The sequence below is a fragment of the Quercus robur genome, chromosome 12 (genome assembly GCF_932294415.1).
Source record: "Quercus robur chromosome 12, dhQueRobu3.1, whole genome shotgun sequence".
NCBI classification, from domain to species: domain Eukaryota; kingdom Viridiplantae; phylum Streptophyta; class Magnoliopsida; order Fagales; family Fagaceae; genus Quercus; species Quercus robur.
Window position 1 is genome coordinate 22,820,782 of NC_065545.1, and position 26,028 is coordinate 22,846,809.

At 34.2% G+C, this 26,028-nt stretch overlaps 2 protein-coding genes across 3 annotated transcripts; one reads left to right on the forward strand and one right to left on the reverse strand.

Annotated features, from left to right (window-relative positions):
* Positions 1–1,587: 1,587 nt before the first annotated feature.
* On the forward strand, positions 1,588–4,315 carry LOC126709884 (protein trichome birefringence-like 6). The gene is made up of 5 exons (XM_050410249.1): positions 1,588–2,557; positions 2,718–2,910; positions 3,002–3,192; positions 3,564–3,722; positions 3,814–4,315. Exons 1-5 carry the CDS (start codon positions 1,848–1,850, stop codon positions 4,124–4,126), a joined length of 1,566 nt encoding a protein of 521 aa, XP_050266206.1. The 5' UTR covers positions 1,588–1,847; the 3' UTR covers positions 4,127–4,315.
* A 140-nt stretch (positions 4,316–4,455) lies between these two features.
* Positions 4,456–15,246, reverse strand: LOC126709883 (histone-lysine N-methyltransferase EZA1). 2 transcript variants are annotated; one of them, XM_050410247.1, is made up of 17 exons: positions 15,104–15,246; positions 14,586–14,687; positions 13,671–13,942; positions 13,172–13,333; positions 12,567–12,651; positions 12,292–12,438; positions 12,117–12,164; positions 11,960–12,031; positions 10,527–11,221; positions 8,697–8,850; positions 7,764–7,984; positions 6,824–6,955; positions 6,247–6,334; positions 6,112–6,159; positions 5,859–5,987; positions 5,085–5,162; positions 4,456–5,013 (listed from the first exon to the last, which is right to left on the reverse strand). In XM_050410247.1, the coding sequence occupies exons 1-17, from the start codon at positions 15,140–15,142 to the stop codon at positions 4,822–4,824; spliced, it is 2,664 nt and encodes an 887-aa protein (XP_050266204.1). In that variant the 5' UTR covers positions 15,143–15,246; the 3' UTR covers positions 4,456–4,821. The 2 variants fall into 2 exon arrangements, with proteins under 2 accessions (XP_050266204.1, XP_050266205.1); XM_050410248.1 differs by lacking the exons at positions 14,586–14,687; positions 15,104–15,246 and having other exon boundaries at positions 13,172–13,338; positions 13,671–13,819.
* Positions 15,247–26,028: the final 10,782 nt, after the last annotated feature.

A 26,028-nucleotide genomic window follows, 5' to 3' on the forward strand; every position in this document is an offset into this window, starting at 1 on the left:
TTGAGTCTGAGGACCATGCAATACCTTGGTTCTGTCCAAAACTTAAATTTTCTTTAAGTAGTTAGTTTCCCCATGGGTTTGAGTCCGAGGACCATGCAATACCTTGGTTCTTTCCAAAACTTAGATTTTCTTTAAATAGTTGGTTTCCCCATAGGTTTGAGTCCGAGGACCATGCAATACCTTGGTTCTGTCCAAAACTTAGATTTTCTTTAAGTTTGGGGGATTAGCCCCTCGGCCAAGGTGTGGGGTGTTGACATGACGTTGGAAGCCCTTAGAACTGTCCGTGCCACTGGCGCTTCGAAGCGTAGCCCATAGTGGAACTTTATATTAGGGCAAAAATTACGGGCTGCTGAAAGTGATGGAGGGGCTTTCGCAAGCCATTGTTTGACAGGAGCTTGATCCACCGCCCGTGCCAACACACAAGCCTTTCCCACAGACGGCGCCAATTGTAAGGACTCAATTTGTAACGATTCCAAATTGGTCTGGGTTCGTACGTTAAGGGCCCAAACAATATAATTTGTGGAGCGTGGGCTTAAAAGGCTAAGTCTTGGTCACCGGACGGTGGTTCGTCACTGTTTCCATAGCAATTTGCACAGGGGTGAACCAGGCGTGTCCAATAATACTTTTTTTTTATACGTCCTAAGTGGCTCTAGTCCTTAGACCTCGTCCGAAGAGTTTCATGTTCTTATTATTCTCCTTTTTTTGTGCTTCCTAGTCTGGGAGACGATTTGTCCCCCCCTCTGAATTGCTTCTCTTTCCTTTTTATACTAGACTTTACACTTCCTCCAACGTCCACGTGTAGGTTTAGCGTTCCAGGACTGATACTTGTCCCATCAGCCCATACCCAAAGTGGTTGGGGGTGGTTGTAAAAGCTGAAAAACACTGCTCTGTCTGGCGCAGAGTATTTAATTACAGTAATGACAGCCTTTCCTTTTTCCTTTGTTGCCATATTGTCCAGAGGTCATTTCTTCATCAATGTGGTGGTGTTCGGCTTTTTCTTAAATTGTTCCTATACCGTACTTGCCCTTTCTTTTAAGAGCGTATTAGGATGCCGATGACAGAATCATCCTCGGCTACATCTCTAGGCCACTTGGACTTTCATTGTATGTACTCGGCTCGGGCCTTGGGCCCTAAAGCAAAGTGGGCCGGGGTCACAAGTTCTCTGGCCCCACAGCTAGGATAACAACTTTTTTTACAACTTGTTCATTTGGTATGTTGTAACTAGTGGAATTGTAAACTTATTATTTCTCCTTCAATTACAATTTGTCACATGAGAAAATTATGGCAAAAATTGTCTTCTATCATTTTTCTTAAAAAAAATATAATACCTTTAGAAACAACAGTTGAACAAGAACGAATAGTCTGCTTTGATCAACTCGAGAGCAATGAATAATGATACTCGCACATCACCGTTAAGGCATATTAACCCAAAAGTCTTTGCTTAGGTAGCTTTTCCATTTCTATACTCTATGATCCACGTGGAAAGAACAGAACAACAAAATATAAAAGGAAAAAAGAAAATTAAAAAGCTGGAGGATATGTTGGTCCCACACTTATGTTGGTCTCACACTTTCCCTGTTTCGCATCACCTGCTTCATGCTCAACCGGCTTCTAGAGCAAACAGGTCCCGTATGTTTTGCTGGCTCTTGGTTTTTTTAATTTTTTTTTATTCCTTCTTCAGCATCAATCACATGCATGCGTCCTAGCACAACCAAACCCTAATGTCTTGTCCTAAAAAAGCATTCTTATCGATTCTAAAAAAAAAAGCATTCTTATCTACTGTATGTCTATAATCCTTATATCACTCCAAGGTGAGAAACTAAACTAAACTAAACTAAAAGGCATATATGGAAAAACAGAGAAGTTTCTCCTTTAAACCCACAAGACTATTGGTCTTTTCTTTCACTATCTCTACCTCTGTCATCTTCTTCACCTTTTTTACCCTTTGGGTCATCAAAGCCACCCCTTCATTTCGCCAAGAGATCCATTTCCAGTACAATAAATCCTCCCTCAGTTTGGGTCTCAGACCCATAACTGTTCAGTCTTTATCTTCTCTCAGTGGAAATTTTTCAGTAACTGGTGAGAAAGATTCAACTTTGATAGATACCCATTATAGTAGTCTTGAAAATGCCTCTGGGTTTGCTTCGACTTCGGTTTTTAGTGGGTTACAGAGAGAGGAAGATGGGCCTGGAGTTCTAGTAGATGGAGAAAGCAAAAGTGATGGTGTAGATGGTAATTTGACAACACTGCAAGAGAGTATACCTGAGACTATTTCTGAGAAAATTGAAGTTCCAAGTAGTCAGATGAGTGAAGAGAAGAGCACTGTTGCAATTTCATCTGATAACGATGGAGTTTCAATTAGAGAGAAGGTTGGACTGAAGAGAGTAAAAGATTGTGATTTGACAAAAGGGAGGTGGGTTTATGATGAGAGCTATCCTTTGTACACAAATGGTTCATGTCCTTTCATAGATGAAGGTTTTAACTGTGAGGGTAATGGAAGATTGGACAAAAACTACATGAAGTGGAGATGGCAACCGCACGATTGTGAAATTCCAAGGTACTAACTTGTTTCTTCTTTTTTAGCCTTAACTGCAATTGTAATTTAGATGTAAATGAAATTAGGGTCAAGTTTATGTTTTTATCTAGAGTAGATGTACTTAAGACAAAAATAACTCAATTTTGAGGTAGTGGGTTCCTGGTGTGGGCTTGTGCTATAGGTTCAATGCAACAAAAATGCTGGAATTGATAAGAGGGAAGAGGCTAGTTTTTGTGGGCGATTCGATCAATAGGAATCAATGGGAATCCATGCTGTGTATGCTAATGGGAGCTATTAAAGATCCAAAGAGGGTCTATGAGACCCGTCGGCGGAGAATTACCAAAGAGAAGGGAGATTATAGTATCAAATTTATGGTAATTCTTCAGAACTTCTTTGATCTCTTACCTTTCTATTTGTGAGAATTTGGAGTACTTGATTTGAGGGTTTTTTTTTTTTTTTGGGCAGGATTATAGGTGTACGGTTGAATACTATGCGACACATTTTTTAGTTCATGAGGCCAAGGCTAGATTAGGCCATAAGAGGATACAGACCTTGAGAATTGATAGTATCGATCGTGGTACATCCAGATGGAGAGGAGCTGATATATTGGTTTTCAATACTGCACATTGGTGGACACATTACAAAACAAAAACAGGGTAAGTGCCATTCTTGTATTATTAGCCTTTTAAGACCTAGGCTGATATGTGCTGCATTTCGAGATTCAACCTTTCTAGTCATATGTATATATGTTTAAGAACCATTCATTCTTATCTTTTTATTTTAAAGAAAGCATAACTATGGCTATGCTTCATCGTTGAGATGATTTTCATGTGCATTCAACATTTAAGGATGGTTTAAATGTAAGATGCTGTTAATGGACTTCCACTGAATTTCTTGAAATTTTGTTTTCTTTATAGTTCGTTTGTTTCACTAAACTGATGCAAGTTGTAATCATGCGCATGTGAATTATAGAGGATGCTGTTTTCATGTCTATCATTGTTTGTAACATCTGTAAGTCTTATAATAGGATCAATTACTACCAGGAAGGGAATCAAGTTCATCCTAGGCTTGATGTTTCAACCGCTTTTAGGAGAGCTCTGATGACTTGGGCATCATGGGTTGATAGGCACATCAATCATCGAAAAACCCAAGTTTTTTTTCGAAGTTCGGCACCTTCGCATTTCAGGTTTGCCCTTATACACAGCTAGTAACATTGATGTTAGTTTTTGGATTCCTTCATGCCAGTTGCTGAGTAGTGTATGAATCAATGCAAATAGGGGAGGTGAATGGAATTCAGGTGGGCATTGTATGGAAGCTACTCAACCTCTCAATGGAACTCCAAGCATCAGTTATTCAGAGAAGAATATTATTGTAGAGGAGGTCATAAAGAAGATGAAAACTCCTGTTACTTTCTTGAATATTACTAATTTGTCAGGATATAGGATAGATGGCCATCCATCTATATATGGAGGAAAATCAGGGAAGCGCTCCTCTTCAAACATTCAAGATTGCAGTCATTGGTGTCTTCCGGGTGTTCCTGATACATGGAATGAGATTTTGTATTTTCTTTTGCGATCTAATCGATACTAATCCTGTCTTTATTTCTTACAATTTTTTACCCGTTTGGTCTTTGTTGGCTAGCTTGTATATTTTATGTATTTTTTAAAATTCTTCTGGGGTGTATTGTAGAAATGCAAACTGTCTTCATTGAGATTCATGTTATTGGAACAACGAAAATATCATCATTATATATAGAGCTGATCCTCTGCAATTTTGGCATATCCAGCTTATGAACCGCCCAATAATTACCGTTCCAAATAGGTACTACACATATACTTTTGATTTTGATATATTCGCCTTTTTTACCTATTGTGACCGCAATTCAAATCTGGAAATATCAATGCAACTAAAATCTATGGTAAACTGCATAATCTATAATCAACTTTATATGATGATGATCTTGAATATTAAATTAACAATAAAATAGACCTCCAATAGAATTGTCAAACTCTACCTATTGCGTGTAATGCTTAAACTGCTAGATCAACTTTAGCTTATTACCCGGACAATAACAATTTATCCTTATTCCTATGAAATCTTATTGCCCGACCTATGTCGTGTCTAATTCTAGAGCACATTAATATGTATAAATGCTTGCATAATTTCTTGGAGCCTCCTCATGCAGAGATTCTCTTTTCTTGGTAAGTGTCACAGATATAAAGAGACCTTTGACTGGTAACCAGAAAGATGACCAGTGATATGTACATCCTGATCCAGGCCAATGGCTAATGAGATTGGTATTTCTTTGCTCTGCCTTGAGAAACTGATGATTCATCCCTCTTGGAGCCCTCCGGCTTACGAGCCCATGCAGGTGCTTGGTCTGGCCCATAACGATAATCATAGAAGAGCTCCTCACTAGCTTCAATATGCTCCTTCGCAAAAATGCCTACTCGATGATCTCCCGCGACCAACATTACCTGTAAAAGCCAATGTATAAGCAAATCCAGCCGGAACTAATTCAACAGGGAAGTCAATAGAAGTCACATACCTTTGCATAGCAATTAGGGTTTGATGAATGGTTTGCAAATTTCAGCTTGTCTCCTTTGCGGTAAGCATCAAGGACAAACTGTGAACAAAGAGCAACTGCTTTGAGATTTAAGACATTATAAATTAAGAGTTTCAAGCTACAATGTCTTATATTTTGCTACACATGGCAAGTTTGATTATGAAGACACCAAGCAAAGCAAATAGAGAAAGAGGGAATGAGAGAATGAAACAGTATAAGGGCAGCACTTCAATTTTAATTCAGAGCTAAGTTGTTTTTTGTGTAAGGGGCATCTCTTGCACAAACCTCCAATTGCATGACAGGATACCTGTGTTGTGATATAAAATTTTCCTTTGTAGATCCCAATATTTTATATTAATTTGAAAAACAGAAGCCTAATGTAATCTACAATCAACAGCCCTTCCAACATAGTCACTGAACAAAAGCAGGCAAGGGAAGTTGCAGGAAAAAGTCTGCATCAAAACTTTTCTGCTGAAGTCATTTTCTTTTAAAAATGACATCCAACAATAACAAATATTATCCAACCTGTTGATGACGGAAAAAGGGCCAGTAAGCTGTTATGAGGCAGAAATCAACTTTTGGGCCTGTTTGGTAGCCTTACTTGAGCAACATTTTTCACATTTCAAACACACTTACACACATTTCCACACACTTTTTCACCCACATGCATATCAAAAACACTCAAACAACATTATTCAAACTCCTCTACCAAACACCAGAGACTTGCAAAGATACTAAACAATAAAGGTAACTTGCTTGATCATTTAAGTCGAAAAGAAATGATGAATTTGCACGATCATAGATTTTCCCCCGCTTATCTGCTTCTCTATGGGAGATCAATTCACCAGTATACTCTCCAAGATAATCATTTTTGTTCACAGCATTCTGCAATTTCATCATCCAATACAGTGAGACTTGGCAAAAAAAGAAAGAAAGTCAAATTAGCTAGAAGTTACCGAAAAAAAAAAAAAAAAAAAAGAAGAAGAAGGAAGATGATTCATCTTTTCACCTTCAAAAATGCACCCCATCCAGCAACATCAGACTTTGCCAAGAGTATCTGGATATCAAAGAGGAGGAAAAGTAAGTTATGGTTCAGTATTCATTTTGATTATGAAGATGGTCCTAAACACTAGGAATTGCTCACTCTTTGCTGTTGCCTTAGAAGGAGCCTCATATTTCCACATTGGCCATCTCCTCGCTTGGCTGGCTCACCTAATGAACCATCTCCACAACTGCATCAAATATGTGATTTTAAAACGCCACAAAAGATACAAAAACTACATCAAATGAGACTAAATTTAGACAGGCAGAAATGGTTATTACAAAACCTAAATCTCATGCAACTCTATATGCAATTGTAAAAAAAAAAAAAGCATAGGAAACTCATCCAGACTGGCATCTGATACAGAGGTAAGAAGAATTGTAAACCAAGGAAACATGCTAAACTGGTTAACAGATACCAAAAAGGAATAAAGTAATTTATGAATTGCATAAATGAGATTCTAGAGTAGTTGAGATGTGCTAAAAGGTGAAAAAAAAAATTCATTTTCTGGCTTATTGAGAGGTTAAGAAAATTCCTTATATGTGTGTTTTTTTTTTTTTTTTTTTTTTTTTTTTTTTTTTCAGCTTTAACAGACATAAACCAAGTTCACAATGTTTAATGGAGAAAGGCCAATCCCACATCAGTGAAGTATCAACATCGAATATATGAAACTCATTACCTAACCCAGCAATTTCGGCAAACATCTGGGTCACATTCGCGTCCAGCAGCAAAGCATGGGCATTGCCGACTTCTGCACTGACTCTTTGCACAGTGACATCCCCTGAACCGATTTTTGCAGCTCTTTGAGCACCTGAAACATTTATAAAAATTCTATTTCATTTCATTTTTCAGGTTCATAAATACAACTAGTGAAACTTTAACTCAGCAGAGAATAAACCTACGCAATCAATACACATCAGGTAAATTTGAAATCAAACGCAACTAATGAAATTTTTAATAAGCACAATTTGAATCCTGATAAATGATTTACTGAAAACATTATACCTAGCATAAAAATATCTACTTGATGCGGGCTGCATGATATCTGTTTGACCATTCAAGTCATATAAGTAACTTTTTTGGGTCCAAGGGGAGAGTTGACATGTTCTTTTACAATTTATTAACAACTATGTAGTTACTTCACTTAAAAATCTATCCATCTGCACATGTTGTGTCATGTGTCTCATTCCAATCAACTTGTAAAACATGTATCACCTGCTGCTCTGCACATAGTTTACAATTTATTTGGAAGAACCCTCAAGAGACCTTCACCAGCAGGCTCTCTATTTTTGGTAAGCGAAACAATGTCTAGTTATTTCACCTAGAATATGTGTGGTGGTTCCAATTGTATCCTGCTAAGCTGGACATAATTTTAAAATTCATTTGTAATAACCACTTTGGCAACAGGGTTTTCTTTTGCAAAAAGGAAGAGAGGGCTTTGGGAGTGGTGGAGGGGCATAAGTTCAGCTGCTAGCTGAACCATCTATACATCACATATATTTTACTTGGAAAATTATTTGCCATGGTCCATGATAATAAAATGAAAAATCTCACTCACTGGTTTTATTGCTATAATTTGCTTTAACAGTTACATATGAAAAAAAAAAAAATCAACATACCCACAATATTTTTCACAGCAAGTTCCATTATGTAGACAAGAGCATTGCTTTCCACACATAGACTGGCATCCACACGGGGTATATTGCTTACAAGATTGGTTTTTTCCATCGGCAATTCTTTTCCAAATTGATGGGTGGCCAGCAGATTTCCAAGAATATTTAAGCTTCCGTGTCTTGCCCCTTCTACGAAGCAGCCGCGACCTTGCTGGAATATCTGGGTCCTAACACAAGAGAATACAAAATAAAAGAAATTAGGGTTCTATGTTGCAAAGCCATGATGTTGCAAAGCCATGAGGCTCCAATGGCTAAAGCCTAGAACCGATGATAACAGGTTCACAAGCAACTGCAGAATAAAATTCAAAAGAAAACTTGCAGCAATCAAGCTAGTTTGATCATCTGTCACCCATTCTTGTCAAGGGCAGCCTACTGTTCCAAATGATTCATCAATTAGAAGGTGTATAGACTAGATTACAAAAATAAATCCTGTAATTGAAGGAAAATAATAGTTACTATGGTAATCTCGAGGAAGTTGAAGCACATAATAGTCCTTTAAGCTTAACCCAAATCATTTGATGTTAAATCCACCAAGTTGTTAACTGCACATGGTTGAACCTTGATAGGTATGTGTTACAGTTGTGAAAAGCCAAGCCCCTTTGTGTTTAAAGAAATCTCCAAATGTTGAATACATGAGTAACTCACAGACTACACCATATATAGGGCATTTCTAATCCCTTTCTTCTACATAAGTCAATCAGAAGACATTGACAAAACAAGCCTAATATGATGGGAGAAGAATATCATTGTTGCTCAGCTAGTATGGCAGTGATGGTTCAACCTGTTTCTGAATCTCACCAGGGCTACAACAACTTCTTCACCTAGTAGCTATAAATCAAAATGAAAATAACAAGCAAGGAAAAGACATTGATTGCTTACAGTATATTCCATATCAGCTTTCGTGTTGTCTTCCATAAATGAACTTGGTGCAGTGATGGATCCGTGAGGCATTGAAGCTCCCCAATCATGCATATATTTGGATACCTCTATGCAAGTTTTTAAGCCAGAAAGTAAGTTTCTGGCTATGAGGCAACTGCAAAACATGAGTCTATTAAGTGCAAACTGATAGAAAAAGATAACAGTATCCCCCATGAAAAAAAATTAAAAAGAAAAAAAATATCCATAATTTTAAGAAAATCTAAATCTGTTTATTAAGTTGGACATCTGCAAGGGGGAAAAAATACAGAACCTTTGTAATCATCCAGGGAGTTTTTTAAGAAAGGTCTCCTTTTATTTCAGAAATTTATGTATTTATTTATTTTTTATTAGAAAGAAGGGTCGTTCAAATGGGAGCGAGCCATAAAAGAATTTACAAACAGACGCTCATTAGGTCCAAAAAATCAACAATGGAATTACATGACACCCCCCCCAATTGAAGTACAATATTCAAACAAAGTTTTAATATCTTGCATAGATTGCTCTTCATTCTCAAAAGTCCGGTGACTTCTGTTTGTTGAAATGGTCCACATAATGCATGCAGAGTAGTTTTCCATACAACCCGACGTCCAAACACCCCTCATCAGACAGTCATCAAATCAATCACCTTGCTTGGCATCACCCAAATTATCCCAATGTGCAAATGACCACAGCTCTCTAGCTATAGGACTGTGCAGTAACAGGTGCTCAACTGATTCACAATTACAATTACACATAATACACCTATTAACAACCTCTAGCTTCCATTTAACTTATCTATGGTCAATATGGAATTCAAGGCTGCTACCCAAACAAAAAAAAAAAATTATCTTACGTAGAGCTTTACTACCCAAACACCTTTTCAACGGAATGTAGATAAAGGTGCATGTCTCAAACATGCGTAATAGGATTGAACTCTAAACTGCACTTTCCCATCTGGATTCTAAAGTAAACAATCTGCATTCCCTTCTACAATCTGTTAGGAGTTAATTAAGTCCATCAGCTCATTCAACTCTTCTAGCTCCCAGTAAAGGAAATCCCTAAGGAATCTAAGATTCCAATGCCAATGTCCTTCGTACCCTTCAAATGCAATCAACAAGTGCAACGAGGCATCTTTCTCTACTGCAATGGATTTATTTCAGGATTTATACCACACAAATATCTAATATTGATGGTGCAGCATATATGAAAGTAAATTGTGTTTGCTGTGCTGTTATTTATGCCTGAAAAAGATATGCAAAGAGATTAGTCAATAATATTAACACTCTCCCCCCCTTCCAATAAAAAAAGAAAAAAGAAAAGAAGGGGAAGGGGATAAGTTAATCGCACGGGAATATCTGGCTCTGTCAGATTTAAGCAAAATTTTAAATTACTCAAGCAATAATTTATTTTACATGTGTCTGGTGATTTCCCCCCTCTCTTCAAAATTTAGTTCCAGAAAAAGATAATCAAGTAAGGGAAACTTCAGTCACAACACAATGATTTCATGACATATATTATTACTTCATATGCTGCACAAGAGACTGATATACTCCCTAAAATAAAAAACGCATCACAGAAAACCAGATGATAAAATAAAAGTAACCACAACATCCTGCACTATACATCACTGGTCAACCAAACATTGTGTTCTTCGAAGAAATTGTACAGGTAGTGAGGTAGTGACAATGAAGTGCCACTTATCACAAGCCAACATGGTGATTAAGATTGCAGTTACTAATCCCAAAGAAAGAGACTATTAATATCTTTATTCTATTTTATTATTATAGCATGTTGTAAACAGTATGCACATACCTGTTTCTCCCAAACATATCTATACCCTTTAAATACAGTTCTTTCTCAATAGGTTTCCACTCAGAGCCACCTAATCCTTCAGCGCTTCTCACAATGGAATCGGATGAATATTCTAGTTGAGGAGCTTTTCTGGTGTCTTTTGGTTCATCTCTGACAATGTCCTCTGACCTATCAAAGGAAGCACCACCAGAAGTAACAAATTTGATTGAATTATGTTCACCAGGTTCTTTTAGAGAGTTATTGGGGGTTGTTTGACTTTCACTTTGTTCGCTTGAAGTGTGATCCAGAGCTGGAGTAACTTCACTAGTTGCAATTACTACATCCAAAGCTGATAATTTCTTCTGTTTCTTATTGGAACCCTGGAAATCATCAGAAACCAATGTTGAGTCATGTAGTGCGGTGTCTGTATGCTTCATGACCTTGCGCTTTCCCACACTCTGGTTGTCTATTGCTGTGACAGACGTATCTGAAATCAAAGCAGCAGCTTCTGAACTACAAACAGCTTCAGCAGTAACACGCATTACTTTTTCAGAAGTACATCTTTCATCCTGAATAATTTTTGTGCCATCACGAGCACCTGTTTCTTCAGCATTAGAGGACACAGGAGTCCCAACCCTCAGTTCTGAAGTTGTACTTTCAGTCCTCTGCAATGCATTAATAGCCGAACCTTCTGGCAAGTCTTTGATAGCTCTAAACTGCAAGAATTTGACATGAAAATCAGACTTCGCAATTTTCCCACACAAGACTGGCAGAAGCCCACATAGAAAATATTAATCACATATGATAATTATGAAAACAAATAGGCTTCTAATAAACATAAATGACATGAAGGGGTTTCTGTAGCCAGCCCTCTGTTGAGTTGAGTTGGGCACAAAAATTTATTACAAATTCGTAATAGGCAGCTATCTTGATGGTAAACTTATTTTTTCTTTAAAATTTTTAAGCAATTTGATTGTAAACGTAGGATTATAATGGATGTTACACAGAAAAGTATGTGTCTCATATAAGAAACCTTGTTGTGTACACAATGACAACTTTTACACCTAATCAACCCTAGAAACAATAGTGCTTAGTAAAACCATGGCCTCCTATATTGAATAAAATTGCCATTGCATGTTGTTCCATTCAGGAGAAAAACTCCAGCCAAATTTGTTAAATATGTTTGCATATAAAATATACTCACAGATAAACATATATAACTGCAAAATATACAACAAATTGAACATGTTCTTATTAATAAACTACCTGTGGAGTCCATTCCTAACCATTTGCAAGGTGGCACCAAGTGTAAATTAGGTGGCCGCTATCTTTTGAGTGTAAAAGAAAATAAGATTATCCAATATTCACAAGAGAGAGAGAGAGAGAGAGAGAGGTCTCTCACACATGGACTAGTAGCTTACTAAAAACACTCAAAAAGGGAAAAAGATTCATACCAGAAGGTAACACTGAGCACTGCAAGGTGTCCTGTCTTCTTCATGTTCAGACCAGCATGACTGTTTTTCACTCTGTCAAGCAAAGCCTCTGGTCATATAAATGAATGTAACAAACTTCATAATTAGTGCAGAAGCAATGAATAATGCTGCTGCTTACAGGATAGATTAAAGGTTGAGAACAGCCATGCAGCCTGCAGTCAAATAGCTGTTGGATAGGTGCAAGCAGATCAGCATGTATGTTGAAGCAATTCAAGGCTTCTATCAGACACAGCAACACCAATGATTCTCTTTAGCAAATAATAAAGATGAGAAATGGTCTAAAGACCACATACCATACAGCGACGACAGAAAAGGTTATCAAAAGAATCTAAAGCAGCATTAAGGCTCTTGTCCAAACACATGGCCCTATCAGATTCCCCAAAGTCTTTGGAGTTTTGGTCATGTTTCTCTTGATACTTCTTGAGTGTGTCAAACCGTTCCTGCATTTTCAAACACAATTACAGCACTTAGAAATAGAAAGACGCTCGCTACAAATTCATATAGTGCTAATCATGTTTCAAATAAAGAATCAAGAAACTTCAACCATCCTCCAAAAATAATAATCAACCTGGATTTCCAAAGTGGTGCCTCCAATAAACTGGCTCACAATGTTCACTACTTCCTCACCTTGCCCATGCTCCTTCAAAGCCATCCTGCGAAATTGAACATTAAAAGATTAAAAAAAGAGTATAGTACAGAAAAAATTAAAACTCTTAACCGTATACTAAAAAAGTTGGAATTTTATGACTATACAAGCATGGCGAGTATATAGGAGCATGCATTAAAAATAGTTGATGGTCAATATATGCCTCTTCTGCCTGGGAGACTGCAGAAGCAAGTCAAAGATCTGAGTCCCATAAAGTAAATGTCAGCAAAAAATAGGAGTTTCAATGTCACAGTATGAAGGGACATTGACAACATGACATTTAGCCCTTCAATTTTCTTTTTTGGTCTCAATTCTAACTTTGATATATGTTTACACTCAAAACATTCTCTCCATGGGAGGACTGTCATTATCTGAAAAATTCCAAGAATATGACAAGAATGAACTCGCTTTGTACAAGGATGCCACGCTAAGACCTTTCTCTAACAAGATGGAACACCAAACTCTATTGATTTATATTTAGAAACAATGTATCTCCTTTGAAAGTCTAGCATCTCATTTATACTTACATCAGAATACGATCTTCACCCTCACAAAATTCATGCTTCTCTTCCTCAGGTTCTTGAGTGTCATCCTCACTGTCACTACAAACCAGTGCTTCGCCACCATGTTGATCATAGTAGATACGTCTTCTCCCAACCACTGACTGGTCTTCAGCCATTCTCTGATTTCTGCGCTGTGTGCAACAAGTTTAAGATAAGAGGAGCAGAAATTAAATCTTTGTATGAAAAAAATGATAGAAGAAATAGGTCATGAACCCATATCCTCACCCTCCAGTGCCTCCACCTTGCTCTTACTAGGGGAGGAGGTTCCATTTGAGCTAGAGGTCATTAGCAATAGAAGAAATCATATTTATTCTGTTCCCCATATGATTCCTTGTTTCTTACTTATAAAGATATTTATTTAAAAAAAAAAAAAAAAAGTCATAAAGAAGAGCACTAAACAAATATATGCAAATCAAATGTTCAATCCAGTAAACCCAAATGGAGAGGAATAACTTCCTCATACCTGTCCAAAAATATCCAAGTTGTATAAGGTGGTAACTTCTCAACATATGGAAGCTTGGTATTTGTTGATAATACCACTTCATGACCGTTAATATAGTCCTTATCTCCCACTCCATGTGCAAATCCATTAAACATATAGAGAGGGCGTTCGGTTCTTGAAGAAAGCATTTTATCAACCCCATTCTCCAAAAGTGAAACATCTTTTCTTGATGTTGCTAATACGATCTGAGCAACATGACTTTCTAGCTTCCTTCGATTCTTCTCAATTTTTTCCTACGCAAGAAATAAGTAGGAGTTAGTAGCAAATTGGCCAGCAACATGTGCAAAAGCGGGCTTCTAAGTCTCCATCAGTTAACTAATATGTAAACCTAAGCCAAAGACATACATGCTATTAATACAGTCAAAATGAGCAACAACATTTCCAATAAAAACTTACGATCCAAGGCACGATTCAAATCAATCATACTATGAAATATAAAAAATGGGTATAGTATACAAGTGAAAAAGATTGGAATTGGATATCGATTTTTCTAAATCAAAAAACAACTTCAAATAAAAATAAAAGGAAGATGAAATTTTTTTAAAGAAATTGAGTTTACACTTGCTAGTCCAAAATGTTACTAGAAAAAAGGTGGACTATTCTATGTGCAACAACAATACCAACAAAAATAATATTAATCAGGCAAGCAAAACAAGAGCATTATAATCTAGGAAGTGCGAAGAGGAAAATGAGTCATTTCTGAAAAATTATAACATGAAACGGACAGTACGACCCCAGCACGGACACGAGTAGGCACTTTAAATGAATTGTCAGTGCTTCCTAAATGAAGTGTTAGTGCTTCCTAGATTATAATAAGAAACTCATAGGACTTAAAAGTTAAAAAAAAAAAATAGCATGAATTATGAGACTACTTACTTTAATTGAATCAATTCGGTCCTCTTCAATTTTCTTCTTTAGCTGATTTATCTTAGAAGGCAAGGATCCAAGAGCTTCACTTGACTGTTCACCACTTGATTTCTGTCAATATATAAATGAAAAATTATTTAATTAAAAAAAATTTATCAAACAACAATGATCATATTACATGATATTTATTTGTACAGAAATTAGAGGAAGACAATTAATACAAGAATTTCACTTTTCAACTGGCTGTTATTGTTTTCCTAACGCTCTGTTTGGCTGCTGAGAAAGTTAATTTCTAGGCATACAAAACGGAGCTTGTACGAGCAGAATTACGATATAAGCAAAGCCCTACGATTAAACAAAATTTCGAAAATTTGAAATGATGGAGATTCGCGGAATTCAAGTAATTGAGGTCAAAACCGTGATTAAAAAAAAAAAAAAAAACTAATAAAAGGATTAGGAGTTTCAAGAAAAATCATCGGAATTGTGATTAATCATAGGGAGAGAGAGAGAGAGAGAGAGAGACTGACTCTGAGTTTGGTGGCAGAGTCGCTCGCTTTGGACACCATGGCTGCTCTGCTCTGAAACTCGCACGAGGAAGAGAGAGAAATTGAGAGAAATTAACGTTTGGGATTGACACGTGTCAAGATCCAGTGACGTGTACTACACGATGAGAGTGGAACTTTTTTATCATAGGGTGAATAAAGTAAAAAATAAAAATGTAGTTTTTTATTTTTATTTTTTTGGGTAGATAGATGAGGAAAAGGATTTTGAGCCGTTTGGAAACACCGAATAGGCTGCAAACAAGAAATGTCGGGTTCTAAACAAAAGAAAATTATATGGTTATGTTTGGTAGGATATAATTGATATTATAATGTAATAGATATTCCTATGATATAACTATTCGATTATTTCTTTCTCAAAAAATAAAAAATAAACTATTCGATTATTTGGTTATATTTTTATTACAATGAATGATTATTCCTTATGAATAGCTATTCTTCGAAATGAGGAATAATTATTCCTTATCAAAAGTACTGAATATTTATTCCTTCATCTTATATGATAACTTTTTAAAAAAATTTCCTAAAAAGCAATTACTTGCCACATCTTCTAAAGAAAAGAAAATAAATTTTCCTTCTTGTTAATTATCAGCTCTATTTTGAACACCCTAAAATAAGTGTATTTTAGGAAATTTGATTTAAAAATAATTTAATTACACCTTCCTTTTATACTCTACTAAATTGTGGATGCATATTCAGAATTCTATTCCTAAATGGTCATCAAATTAATAAATAGTAATACTTATTACATTTCAACTTATTATATTCCCTGTAATACTTATTCCTATTCCCATGTAATAATCATTACAATGTACCAAATGTACCCTAAGGACTGTGATGTAGCGTGACATTGAGAATGGTAGTATAAGATCTAAAAGCAGTTAACATTTTTTAGCATTTAACGCCCCTATTTTATTTATTTTAACACATAATTTCATAACACACGTTATATTAATAGTCTTATTTTTACCATAAGTCAAACATTATTCATTTTTTTATTAATATTTTCTCACTTTCTCTCTCTTCCTCTTTGCCACCAAGCCCAATTAAGTGATAAAGTAATAAATTTTTTTTATACCTTCTTGCTACAGTGAACTGCCACAGTGTACTGCTAGTCTCGGCAGTTCACTATAGCAAGAAGGAAAATTTTTTTGCCTATGACTCCACCAATGTTAGGCACTAAATTAGAATTTGTGGTGGTAACCAATGATGATACTCTAAGACATCAAGAAGATGATGACTCTTGGGTTTGGGATTTCGGTCCATTTTGTATTTGTAGTTTTTTCAGTAACTTATTTATTAAATACTAATTTCTGAGCACACGCGTAACGAAAAATTATTTGGGATTACTATATTTTTCAATCACAAAAAAACCTAAAAGTGTGATGAAAAATTATTTCACCTACAAACGAATTATACTCATCACACCACTATGTTAAATATTATTTTAGTTTATGAAATATAAATGTTTACTTAATTTTATTGAATACTTGCATATTTAAAAATTTCCATTGTTCACTTGCAAGGCATATGCTGAAGTTTTTATTTTTATTTTTATTTTATTTTATTTTTTTCATTGTGATTATTCGATATGCACATTAATATTTATATCAAAGCGTAACTAAATTATGATGGCTCCTTCTGACGTTACCACGGGTTGGGATTAAAAGTTTTATGTTCAAATCAGTATATATACAAAAACTATATATGAAAGATAAGTAGGAACATATCATGTAAAAATTGATGCTTAAGAGAATATGAATAGTACATAAATGGATAGATACAGAAATAATTAGGATCTTTCTTTTATAGAGCTAATTTTTAACAACAACGACTCCAATTTGTCCTCGAAGTCATATGGTAAAGTAATAGTCTCTCACCGGCACTCATCCTATTTGGCATTTATGCAAATCCAATAGATTTGTGAATAAGTCAACCTGGAAAAGAGAGATATGAAAAAAAAAAAAAAAAAAAAAAAAATTACAGCTATTCTATCTCATGCATTTTTATGAGAGTGTAAGATTTAGAAGCAGGGTACCCGACAACAATCACTGTACTCCTCTGGAAGCTCCACAGCAGCCAACAATGCATCAAGCATGCCAAAGTAAACCAGAGTTAGCATTTTGGTTAAAAAAAAAAAAAAAAAGCATTGAGTTGGTACAGAAAAGACAACAAAGAAAACCTTTGATAGATACTAAATTTAGGAAGTAAACCTTTGATTGATATTAAAACTATGATTTTCTTTAGTTACCATCTCTATAGCGCCTACATTGTTTTTGTCACAATGGTTCATGGGATTTCACAGGTGCAAATGTGAACCATTGCGATGGAGCACCAAAAGTTGCTGACAACCTAGAATTTCACAGTCAATATATAATGGGAACAAATTCTCTAATTGCAGGTTCTCTCCATTTCAAAAAGTTTTTATTTTCTAAAACAAATAATGTACTAACAGTTTACAAATTACTATGTCATTTAAAATTTTAAATAATTTACACTTTTAAATTTATAAAACCTAATTTGAACCATGAAATTGATGAAATAGATAATATTTGAAATTTTTTTTATTTTTATTTTATTTTTGTAGCCGCTTACTGAAGTAAACTCACATGCGTCTTGGAAAAGCATCGTGATCTTTTATGCATCGAGCCAAGTATGTGCTTAATGGATTTGAATCAGAATGCCAAAAAAAGAAAGAAAAGAAAGCAAGATAGACCAAAATGAAGTGGACATTTATGCTGTTAAAAGGAATTCGAAGCATATATACCCCTTACCCTTGTAGGTTCTTTAGAAACGATTGAGGTAGCGAATCAAAAAGAAAGGTAAAACATAATAAGGATAGGGAAATTGTCACTTATTTATTTTTTATTTTTTTTGAGAGAATTTCAACCTATGCGTCCGCTTCTGATGATACTTTTTATCATCAGACCAAGACACCAATCGGTTTTTAGTGTAGGCGGGGATTGAACCCCAGAAAAATTGTCACCTGGTACATGAAAACGCACCTTTAAGAATCTTTTTTTTCCCCACACAAAACACTATGCCTATGCAGAGTTGCTCAAACAATATTAGATTAACAAAGAGGTGAAAGTGAAAAAGAGAATTAGGCAAAATCGTAACATACAATAATGAGCCTTATTTATTGACACTGATGAGATACTAACTTGCTTATCCATTCACACTAACATATATTATATTTCTTTTGTTTAAATCTCAATTTTTTTTTCTTTTTTTACTTATCACAATTCTTATCCCAATCAATAAATTCCAATGTCGTATTAGGTTTCAACTTTTTATGGTTCTCTATTAGAATTCAAATAGAACAAATACAAATAGGTTAGACATTTTCTTCCCCCCCTTTTGTACATGAGAGGTAGTGGATTTTTTTTTTTTTTTTAAACATAAGCATTTGAAATCAAATAGATAAAAAATACAGATAGGAATCAGACATTTGAATACAAATGGATGGAAAGGAAAATTGTTTTTTTTTTTCCCTTGTGTACGTACATAATTGAAGTTTTTATTTATTTATTTATTTATTTTATTTTTATTTTTATAAAACATAATTGAAGTATTTGAATTCAAATAGATAAAAAAAAATATAGATAGGAATCAGACATTTGAATTCAAATGGGTGGAGAGGAAAAAATTTTTTTTTCCCTTGTGTACGTACATAGTTGATTTTTTTTTTTTTTGGATAAAACACAATTGAAGTATTTGAATTCAAATAGATAACAAATATAGACTTTTAAATTCAAATGAGTGGTGAGATTACTCTTTTAACATTTTTTGCTTTTTTGTAGGAAATAAAATTAAACTAAAGGGTATGTTATTTTAGAATTTGTATGAGTATATTTTGGTACGCCTATAGACACTCAATTTTGCACCCATGATTTAATCAAGGAGAATGACTTGAATGACCAATTCATGAACCCCCAAAACCATAATTGCATTACATGCATCAATTTGTTCTTGCATTACATGCTTTAGTTTGTCTTTGCATTACATGCATTAATTCATTCATTGCATATTATAAAAATGATCTTGAGATTCTAACGGTCGCAACTGCGTTTTCGGTTTTCAAATCGGACCATCAAATCGAAAGATATCACATGATCAAGTTTGCACGGTCAACATGCATTATGTCTAGTTAGAGTCGACCACACATGATTAGTTTAAATTAATTCTGATTGGTTAAAAAAATAAAATTTGATTAAATAATTTTGTGATTGGTTGATAATTAATGTTTAAAATAGGGATGCATGCATGAGAATAAAAAGGATGATTGGATAACAATAAAATTGTTGATAATCTGAACTTTATCAAGATTTATTTTAAGGTATTTGTCTTCAAGATAATTATTCTTATATAGCCTGAATTATCCAAAAAAAAGATAAAAAAATCATAGAAGGAGGATGAAAACACATCTAGGTACAAGGACGGCCAAAAAACCCTAGAAGAGGAATCCAAATGGCACCCGAACACGAAAGTGTGTTCGGAGCCATAGGGCCAATTCGGCACTTTTGGAGTGCCAAATGGCACACTAAAAGGGCCGAATTTCCATGATGTGGGTTTGGCCCAACGGCCTTTGGGTGACGATAAGGCACACCCTTTTCGACCTTCTCGCAAAAGGATGCGTCCGGATTCAAACCCTAATCGTCCGTACCTACTTTTTAGAGTCTTCTAACCTCTATAAATAGAGACTGAATCTCATAATTCAGTACCTTTTTTTTACGCTCTAAGAGGCATACATTTTGGAGACTTACAAATTGCTGAGATTAATTGATCCTCTCTGAGATTTGCTAGAAGAATTAGGGTTTTAAGGTTTCAAATATAGTTGAACAAGTTTCTTTGAACCCTAAAACATCCTCTCAAGTAGAAGAGTGCTCATGCAAGAGGTTGCTTTCTAACCTTTTTGTTCTTATGTTCTTTCATCATGATGATGTATGCTTTCTTGTTTTAAATATTCATGTTCTGATTTGTTAATTTAGATTATCAAAATATGTTCTTGATTCTTTTATCAATACTATAATCTGTTTCTTAGTTTTAGAGATCTGCATGGACTAAATTGATTTAAAAAAAAGAAAAAAAAGATCTACATCTTTCTTAGATTTAGATTTGAGTTTTTCATCAAAATAAAACGGATTACATCTTTCTTAGATGTAGATCTAAGTTTTTCATCAAAATAAATCAGATTACATTTTTTAGATGTAGATATGATTTTTTCATCAAAAAAACAAATCTACATCTTTTTTAAATATAGATCTGAATTTTTCTTAAAATAAAGAACGGATTTTGTATCTTCTTTAGATACAGATCTGATTTTTTAATGCATGCAGATTTTTGAAATAAAGAAAGAGATCATGAATTGTTGTTTTGTTTGAGTCATGTAACATGAAATTATTTTGTGAATGAGATCCTCTTCATAAAAAATGTCTTTTTTCAAATATAGAAACAAATTTGATTTTTTCTGTTACATTAAAAACCATTTTTTTTATCCTCATCAAAACAGATCTGATCTTTTACAAAACTCAAAACCATTTTTTTTTATCTCTTAAAAATAGTTATGAATTTTTTTAACAAACCAAAAGACTTTGTGTTTTATTAATAAAAATAGATTTGAATTTTCTCTTCAAAAACCATTTTTTTTCACACATATAAAAATAGATATGAATTTTTTTTATAAGTCAAAATCAATTTTTTTAATCATTAAAACAGAACTAAATTATTTTAAACAAAAGGAGGATACATTCATAAATGGTTTTGTGTGATTTATTTAACATTTTCAACATATCATTCATGACATGCATAAAATGATACATTGGTCACTAGAGTCTAGAAGACCAGACTCTGTCTAGGCGGAATGGGTGCCTAACACCTTCCCATTCCATAACCTAGCCTCTGGATTTAGGTTTTTGGTTAAGTAGATCTAGTCTTGTCTTTATTTATTTTGGGTAGAATGTAACTAGGACAAAAAGTCATGTAATTATTTGGTAGTTTGTAACTAGGACCCAAAGCTATGTAATTTTCAATTTTCTAGATATGTAATTTTTATTCAATCAATGAAGAGAACAATTCAATCATGTGTTTTTTTTTTTTTTTTTTTTTTGGTATGAAAAAATAAGTGGCGACTCCATACCACTTATCCAAAAGAGAGGTGCCCTAAAAGGTACCTGAATCTCTTTTTTGAGGGACGCTTTCGTCAAGGTCTCTCACAACGCCAAAAGTTGAAGACAAAACAGGGAAATTCTCTTATCAATAGTATAGATGAGATAGAAGATATAAGTTTTGATACATTTTATTTTAAGTTTGTGACAGTTTTTCCCTTGACAGACAAAAAGTAAAAAGCTTTTTGCCAAATGGACCTTAATTTACAGAGGTAGTTTTGTGGTAGGATACATTTGCAATTCATCATACTTACAAATTTAGGAGAAATTTTTCATATGTACCGAATATATGAGACATCTCTTTCATTGACATGTGAACCCCACATGTTAGTGAGAGAGATGTCTTATATGCTCAACACGCAAAATACCTTCCTTGAATTTGGGAGTTGTCGTGACTAAATCTAATTGACAAAGCCGTAAGTTAGGTGGTACAAACTTAACATAAATGGAAGGAAATGATTGTTCAACAACAAAAGAGGTTTGTGATCAAGAAAATTGTGTGTGTGGGTTCTTAAAGCTATTCGTATAGGACAAGTGTAATTAATGACCTACAGGTAGCAAATGGGTTGGGTCAAACGAATTCAATAAAAAAAAAATCATTTTAAACGGGTTACAAATGGATTGGATCAATCGAATTTAGGTTGACCCATATTTTTTCACTTGGGAACACAAATCCCAACTAACCAAAAACAACACAAACACAAATGAGTTAGTCTACCATTGTGTTCCCGATTGCATATTTTGATTTATACAGTTAGAGAACTCGCATCAATGCTTGTATAATAAAAAATGCTTATATTTTAGCCAATTAAGCTCAAAATTCACCAACATCAAACAATACAAAGTTGTGTAAAAATACATATATAGAGTGTGTTTGGCATAAGTTTTTAGCATTAGTTTTTAATTTTTAGCTTTTATGCACAATTTTTTAAAACCTCACTTTTTCCAGTTTTTTCTCACATTTTCATTTTTTTTAAGGTATAAGTATACTTTAACACACTTTCAGCAAAAAGTTAGATATGAAATCATAATTACCTACTTAAGTCCTCCGAGTGGGGAGTCTTGTCATCTGGTGTGCACTATGATTGTAATTTGTACTGGAGAGGCAGTACAAGTACACTTCCTTTGCTTTACTCTATCTCCAAGGTTGTGAAAGCGTGTAGAAAGGTGCAATAAAGGCTTTAGCTGAACACAATACATAACGCATCAGTATAAAAAGTAACTCTAGGCTCTTCACCTTGTTCACAAGCGCATACAATTTATGCTCTAAATAATATGGGTTTCCCTTGTAAACACTCAATTTTGCACCCATGATTTAATTAAGAAGAATGACTTGAATGATCATCCATGTACCCCAAAAAGCATGATTGCATTACATGCATCAATTTGTTCTCATATTACATGCATCAATTTTTCTTTGCATTACATGCATTAATTCATTCATTGCATGTCATAAAAATGATCTTGAGATTCTAACGGTCATAATGGTTGTCTGATTTCCAAATTAGACTATCGGATCGAAAGATATCGCATGATCAAGTTGCATGGTTAACATGCATTGTGTTTAGATAAAGTCAACCACACATGATCAATTTAAATTAATTCTGATTGGTTAAGCAATTAAAATCAATTAAATAATTTTGTGATTGGTTGATAATTAGTGTTTAAAATAGGGATGCATGCATAGGAATAAAAAGGGTGATTGGATAACAATAAAATTGTGGATAATCTGAACTTTATCAAGATTTATTTTAGGATATTTATCTACAAGATAATTGTTCCTGAAAAAGCCTGAATTATCCAGAAAAGAGATAATAATAATAAAAAAATCATAAACTAAGGATGAAACCATGTCTAGGTGCGGGGATCGGATCAAAAAACCCTAGAAGGAGAGTCTAAAACGCATCCGACCACGGAAGAACGTTCGGTGTCCAAGAGCCCATTTGGCACTTTAAAAGGGCCAAATTTCCCCCTTTTGGGCTTTGGCCCAATGCCCTTCGGGTGACAATAAAGCACACCCTTTTCGATCTTTTTGCAAAAGGATGAGTCCCAATTCACATTCTACACATTAGAGCTATTTTTTAGAGTCTTCTGGCCTCTATAAATAGAGGTTGGGTCTCATAATTTAGCACCTTTTTTTTCAATGCTCTGAGAGGCATACGTTTTGAGGCTATCAAATTGCTGATATTTGCTGATCCTTTCTGAGATTTGATGCTAAAATTAGGGTTTTTAGGTTTCAAAGATAATCGAATAAGTTTCTTTGAACCCTAAAATATCCTCTCAAGAACAAGGAGTGCTCATGCAAGAGGTTGTTTTCAATCACCTTTTCTTTTTATGCTTCTTGTTTATGATGATGAATGTTTTTCTTTATCCATGAATTATTATTTATTGTTTTGTTAAAGCATGATCTTGATTTTTATACAATTGTTATGATCTTTTTCTTAATTCCAATAATCTGCATGTGAATAATTCTTTTTCTTAAAACAAAAATAGATCTGCATCTTTGTTAGATGTAGATTGACTTTTTCTTAAAATAAAAATAGATCTGCTTCTTTGTTAGATGTAGATTTGACTTTTTCTTAAAATAAAAACAAATTTGCATCTTCATTAGATGTGGATCTGACTTTTTCTTAAAATAAAAACAGATCTGCATCTTTATCAGATGTAGATCTGACTTTTTCTTAAAATAAAAACCGATCTGCATCCTTATTAGATACAGATCTAAATTTTTCTCAAATTAAAAATTGATTTCTATCTTTTTTAGATACAGATCTGATTTTTCTTAAGCATATGCAGATTTTTGAAATAAAGAAAAAGATTAAACATGATTGTGTTTCTGTTTGTTTTATTTAATTCATGTTGCATAAATTTAAATAATGAGTGAAACTCTCTTCTTAAAAAAAAAAATCTTTTTCATTCTTTTAAAACATATAAAAAACATATCTAATTTTTCTGTTATCAAAAACCTTTTTTTTTTTTTTTTTTATCATAAAACGGATTTGATCTTTTATAAATCAAAAACCATTTTTTTAGTTCTTAAAAACAGATATGATAATTTTTCAAATCAAAAGACTTTATTTTATGTAATAAATACAGATCTAATTTTTTATCTCCAAAAACCACTTTTTTCTACATACTAGCAAACAAATCTAGTATTTTGACAAATCAAAATCAATTTTTTACCAACCAAAACAGATTTGATTATTTTCAAAAGAAGAGACTTCATTCACAAATAAATTTGTGTGATTTAATTTTTTTTCACATGTTCAATATATCATTCATGATATGCATAGAAAAGTGCATTGGTCATAAGAGTCTAGAAGACCAGTCTCTGTCTAGGCGGAATGGGTGCCTAACACCTTCCCATTCCATAACCTAGCCTCTGGATTTAGGTCTTTGGTTAAGTAGATCTAAGCCTTGTCTTTACTTTTTATTTTGGGTAGAATGTAACTAGGACAAAAAGCCATGTAATTATTTGGTAATTTGTAACTAGGACCCAAATCCATGTAATTTTTCAATTTTCCAAATATGTAATTTTTTATTCAATCAATGAAGAGAATAATTTAGTCAAGTATTTAGTTTAGTTTTTTTTTTTGGTATAAAAAATAAGTGCCGACTCCATACCGCTTACCCAAAAAGAGAGGTGCCCTAAAAAGCACTCCAAAAATCTCTCTTTTTTGAGAGGCTACTTTTGAGGTCTCTCATAGTGGCGACTCCACTGGCGATGTCGAGGGCTAAGTTTCGTATTAGACTTAAGTGACCAAATATGTACCCTTGTTTTGCATGATATAGTTGTTTGTTTGTTTATTTATGTTTGATGGGATGTTGTATAATATTTTTGTTGTATGATATTTTGTTGTTTGTATTGCTTGTTAAAATCTTTCCCTAACTATCATAATGTGTGCCATCCAAACAACAATGTATACACCCATTTTCAACAATTTTGTGGCGGTAGTAATTATGGATCACCAATCTTCATTAGATTAGGGTACTTAGTGGCGAACTCACCAACTCATAGCCTAAATCCACTGGATCATTTCCTGTTGACTGTAAGGGACAAACCATGTTGTTCGGACCAACGCAATGTCCATTACATTACAAGTTGGGAGGTGTAACGTCCTAGCTATGGGAAATAATGAAACAACAAACCCACCCTACAACTGTTAGGACATATGTGATTCACTTGTTAGGAACATATATCACTATTTTATGTAATTGGTTAATCCTTTGACAAAATGTACTTTACTTGTATTTGGGTAGATTTAGGATGTGTTTAATACTTCAAGAAATTGTGTTTCAAGATCAAGTGTTGAAGTCATGCAAGTCTGTCCAAGATTCAAGTATGAAAAGTGCTTGTCATTAAAGCTCGAAAGCTAGCCATCTATCAAGCTTGAAGAGCTGTTCCAGCCCCGTGGCTCGACAACTGCTCGACAGTAGCTCGACAGATAGGCATATGTCGCGAGGTTTATGAAAAACAGAATTTCAGTTCTATTTTGACTCTAATCCGTGATTATGTGTTTGAGCTTTCTTTTCTCATAACCCTAGACATATAAAAGGATTATTTTAAGGGTCGTCAAAGTGGACACAAGTTGCACAAGTGTTGGGCAAAGTTTGTTCAAGCAATTTGTGACCGGAGACATAGTTTTGCCCTAGTTCATCATTCTTGTGAAGAAGTTGCTGTGTTTGTGCACCATAGGGTTTTGTGACCAAGCATCTTCTTGATCT

Excerpts from the sequence above, each read along its gene's own strand:
- LOC126709884 (XM_050410249.1), top strand. The coding sequence starts at position 1,848 with ATGGAAAAACAGAGAAGTTTCTCCTTTAAACCCACAAGACTATTGGTC. Across the intron at positions 2,558-2,717 it reads CACGATTGTGAAATTCCAAG|GTTCAATGCAACAAAAATGC; the intron begins GTACTAACTTGT and ends CTTGTGCTATAG. Across the intron at positions 3,193-3,563 it reads CATTACAAAACAAAAACAGG|GATCAATTACTACCAGGAAG; the intron begins GTAAGTGCCATT and ends GTCTTATAATAG.
- LOC126709883 (XM_050410247.1), bottom strand. The coding sequence starts at position 15,142 with ATGGTGTCCAAAGCGAGCGACTCTGCCACCAAACTCAGA. Across the intron at positions 12,165-12,291 it reads TTTTCTGTCGTCGCTGTATG|CTATTTGACTGCAGGCTGCA; the intron begins GTATGTGGTCTT and ends CCTATCCAACAG. Across the intron at positions 7,985-8,696 it reads AAGCTGATATGGAATATACT|GACCCAGATATTCCAGCAAG; the intron begins GTAAGCAATCAA and ends CTCTTGTGTTAG.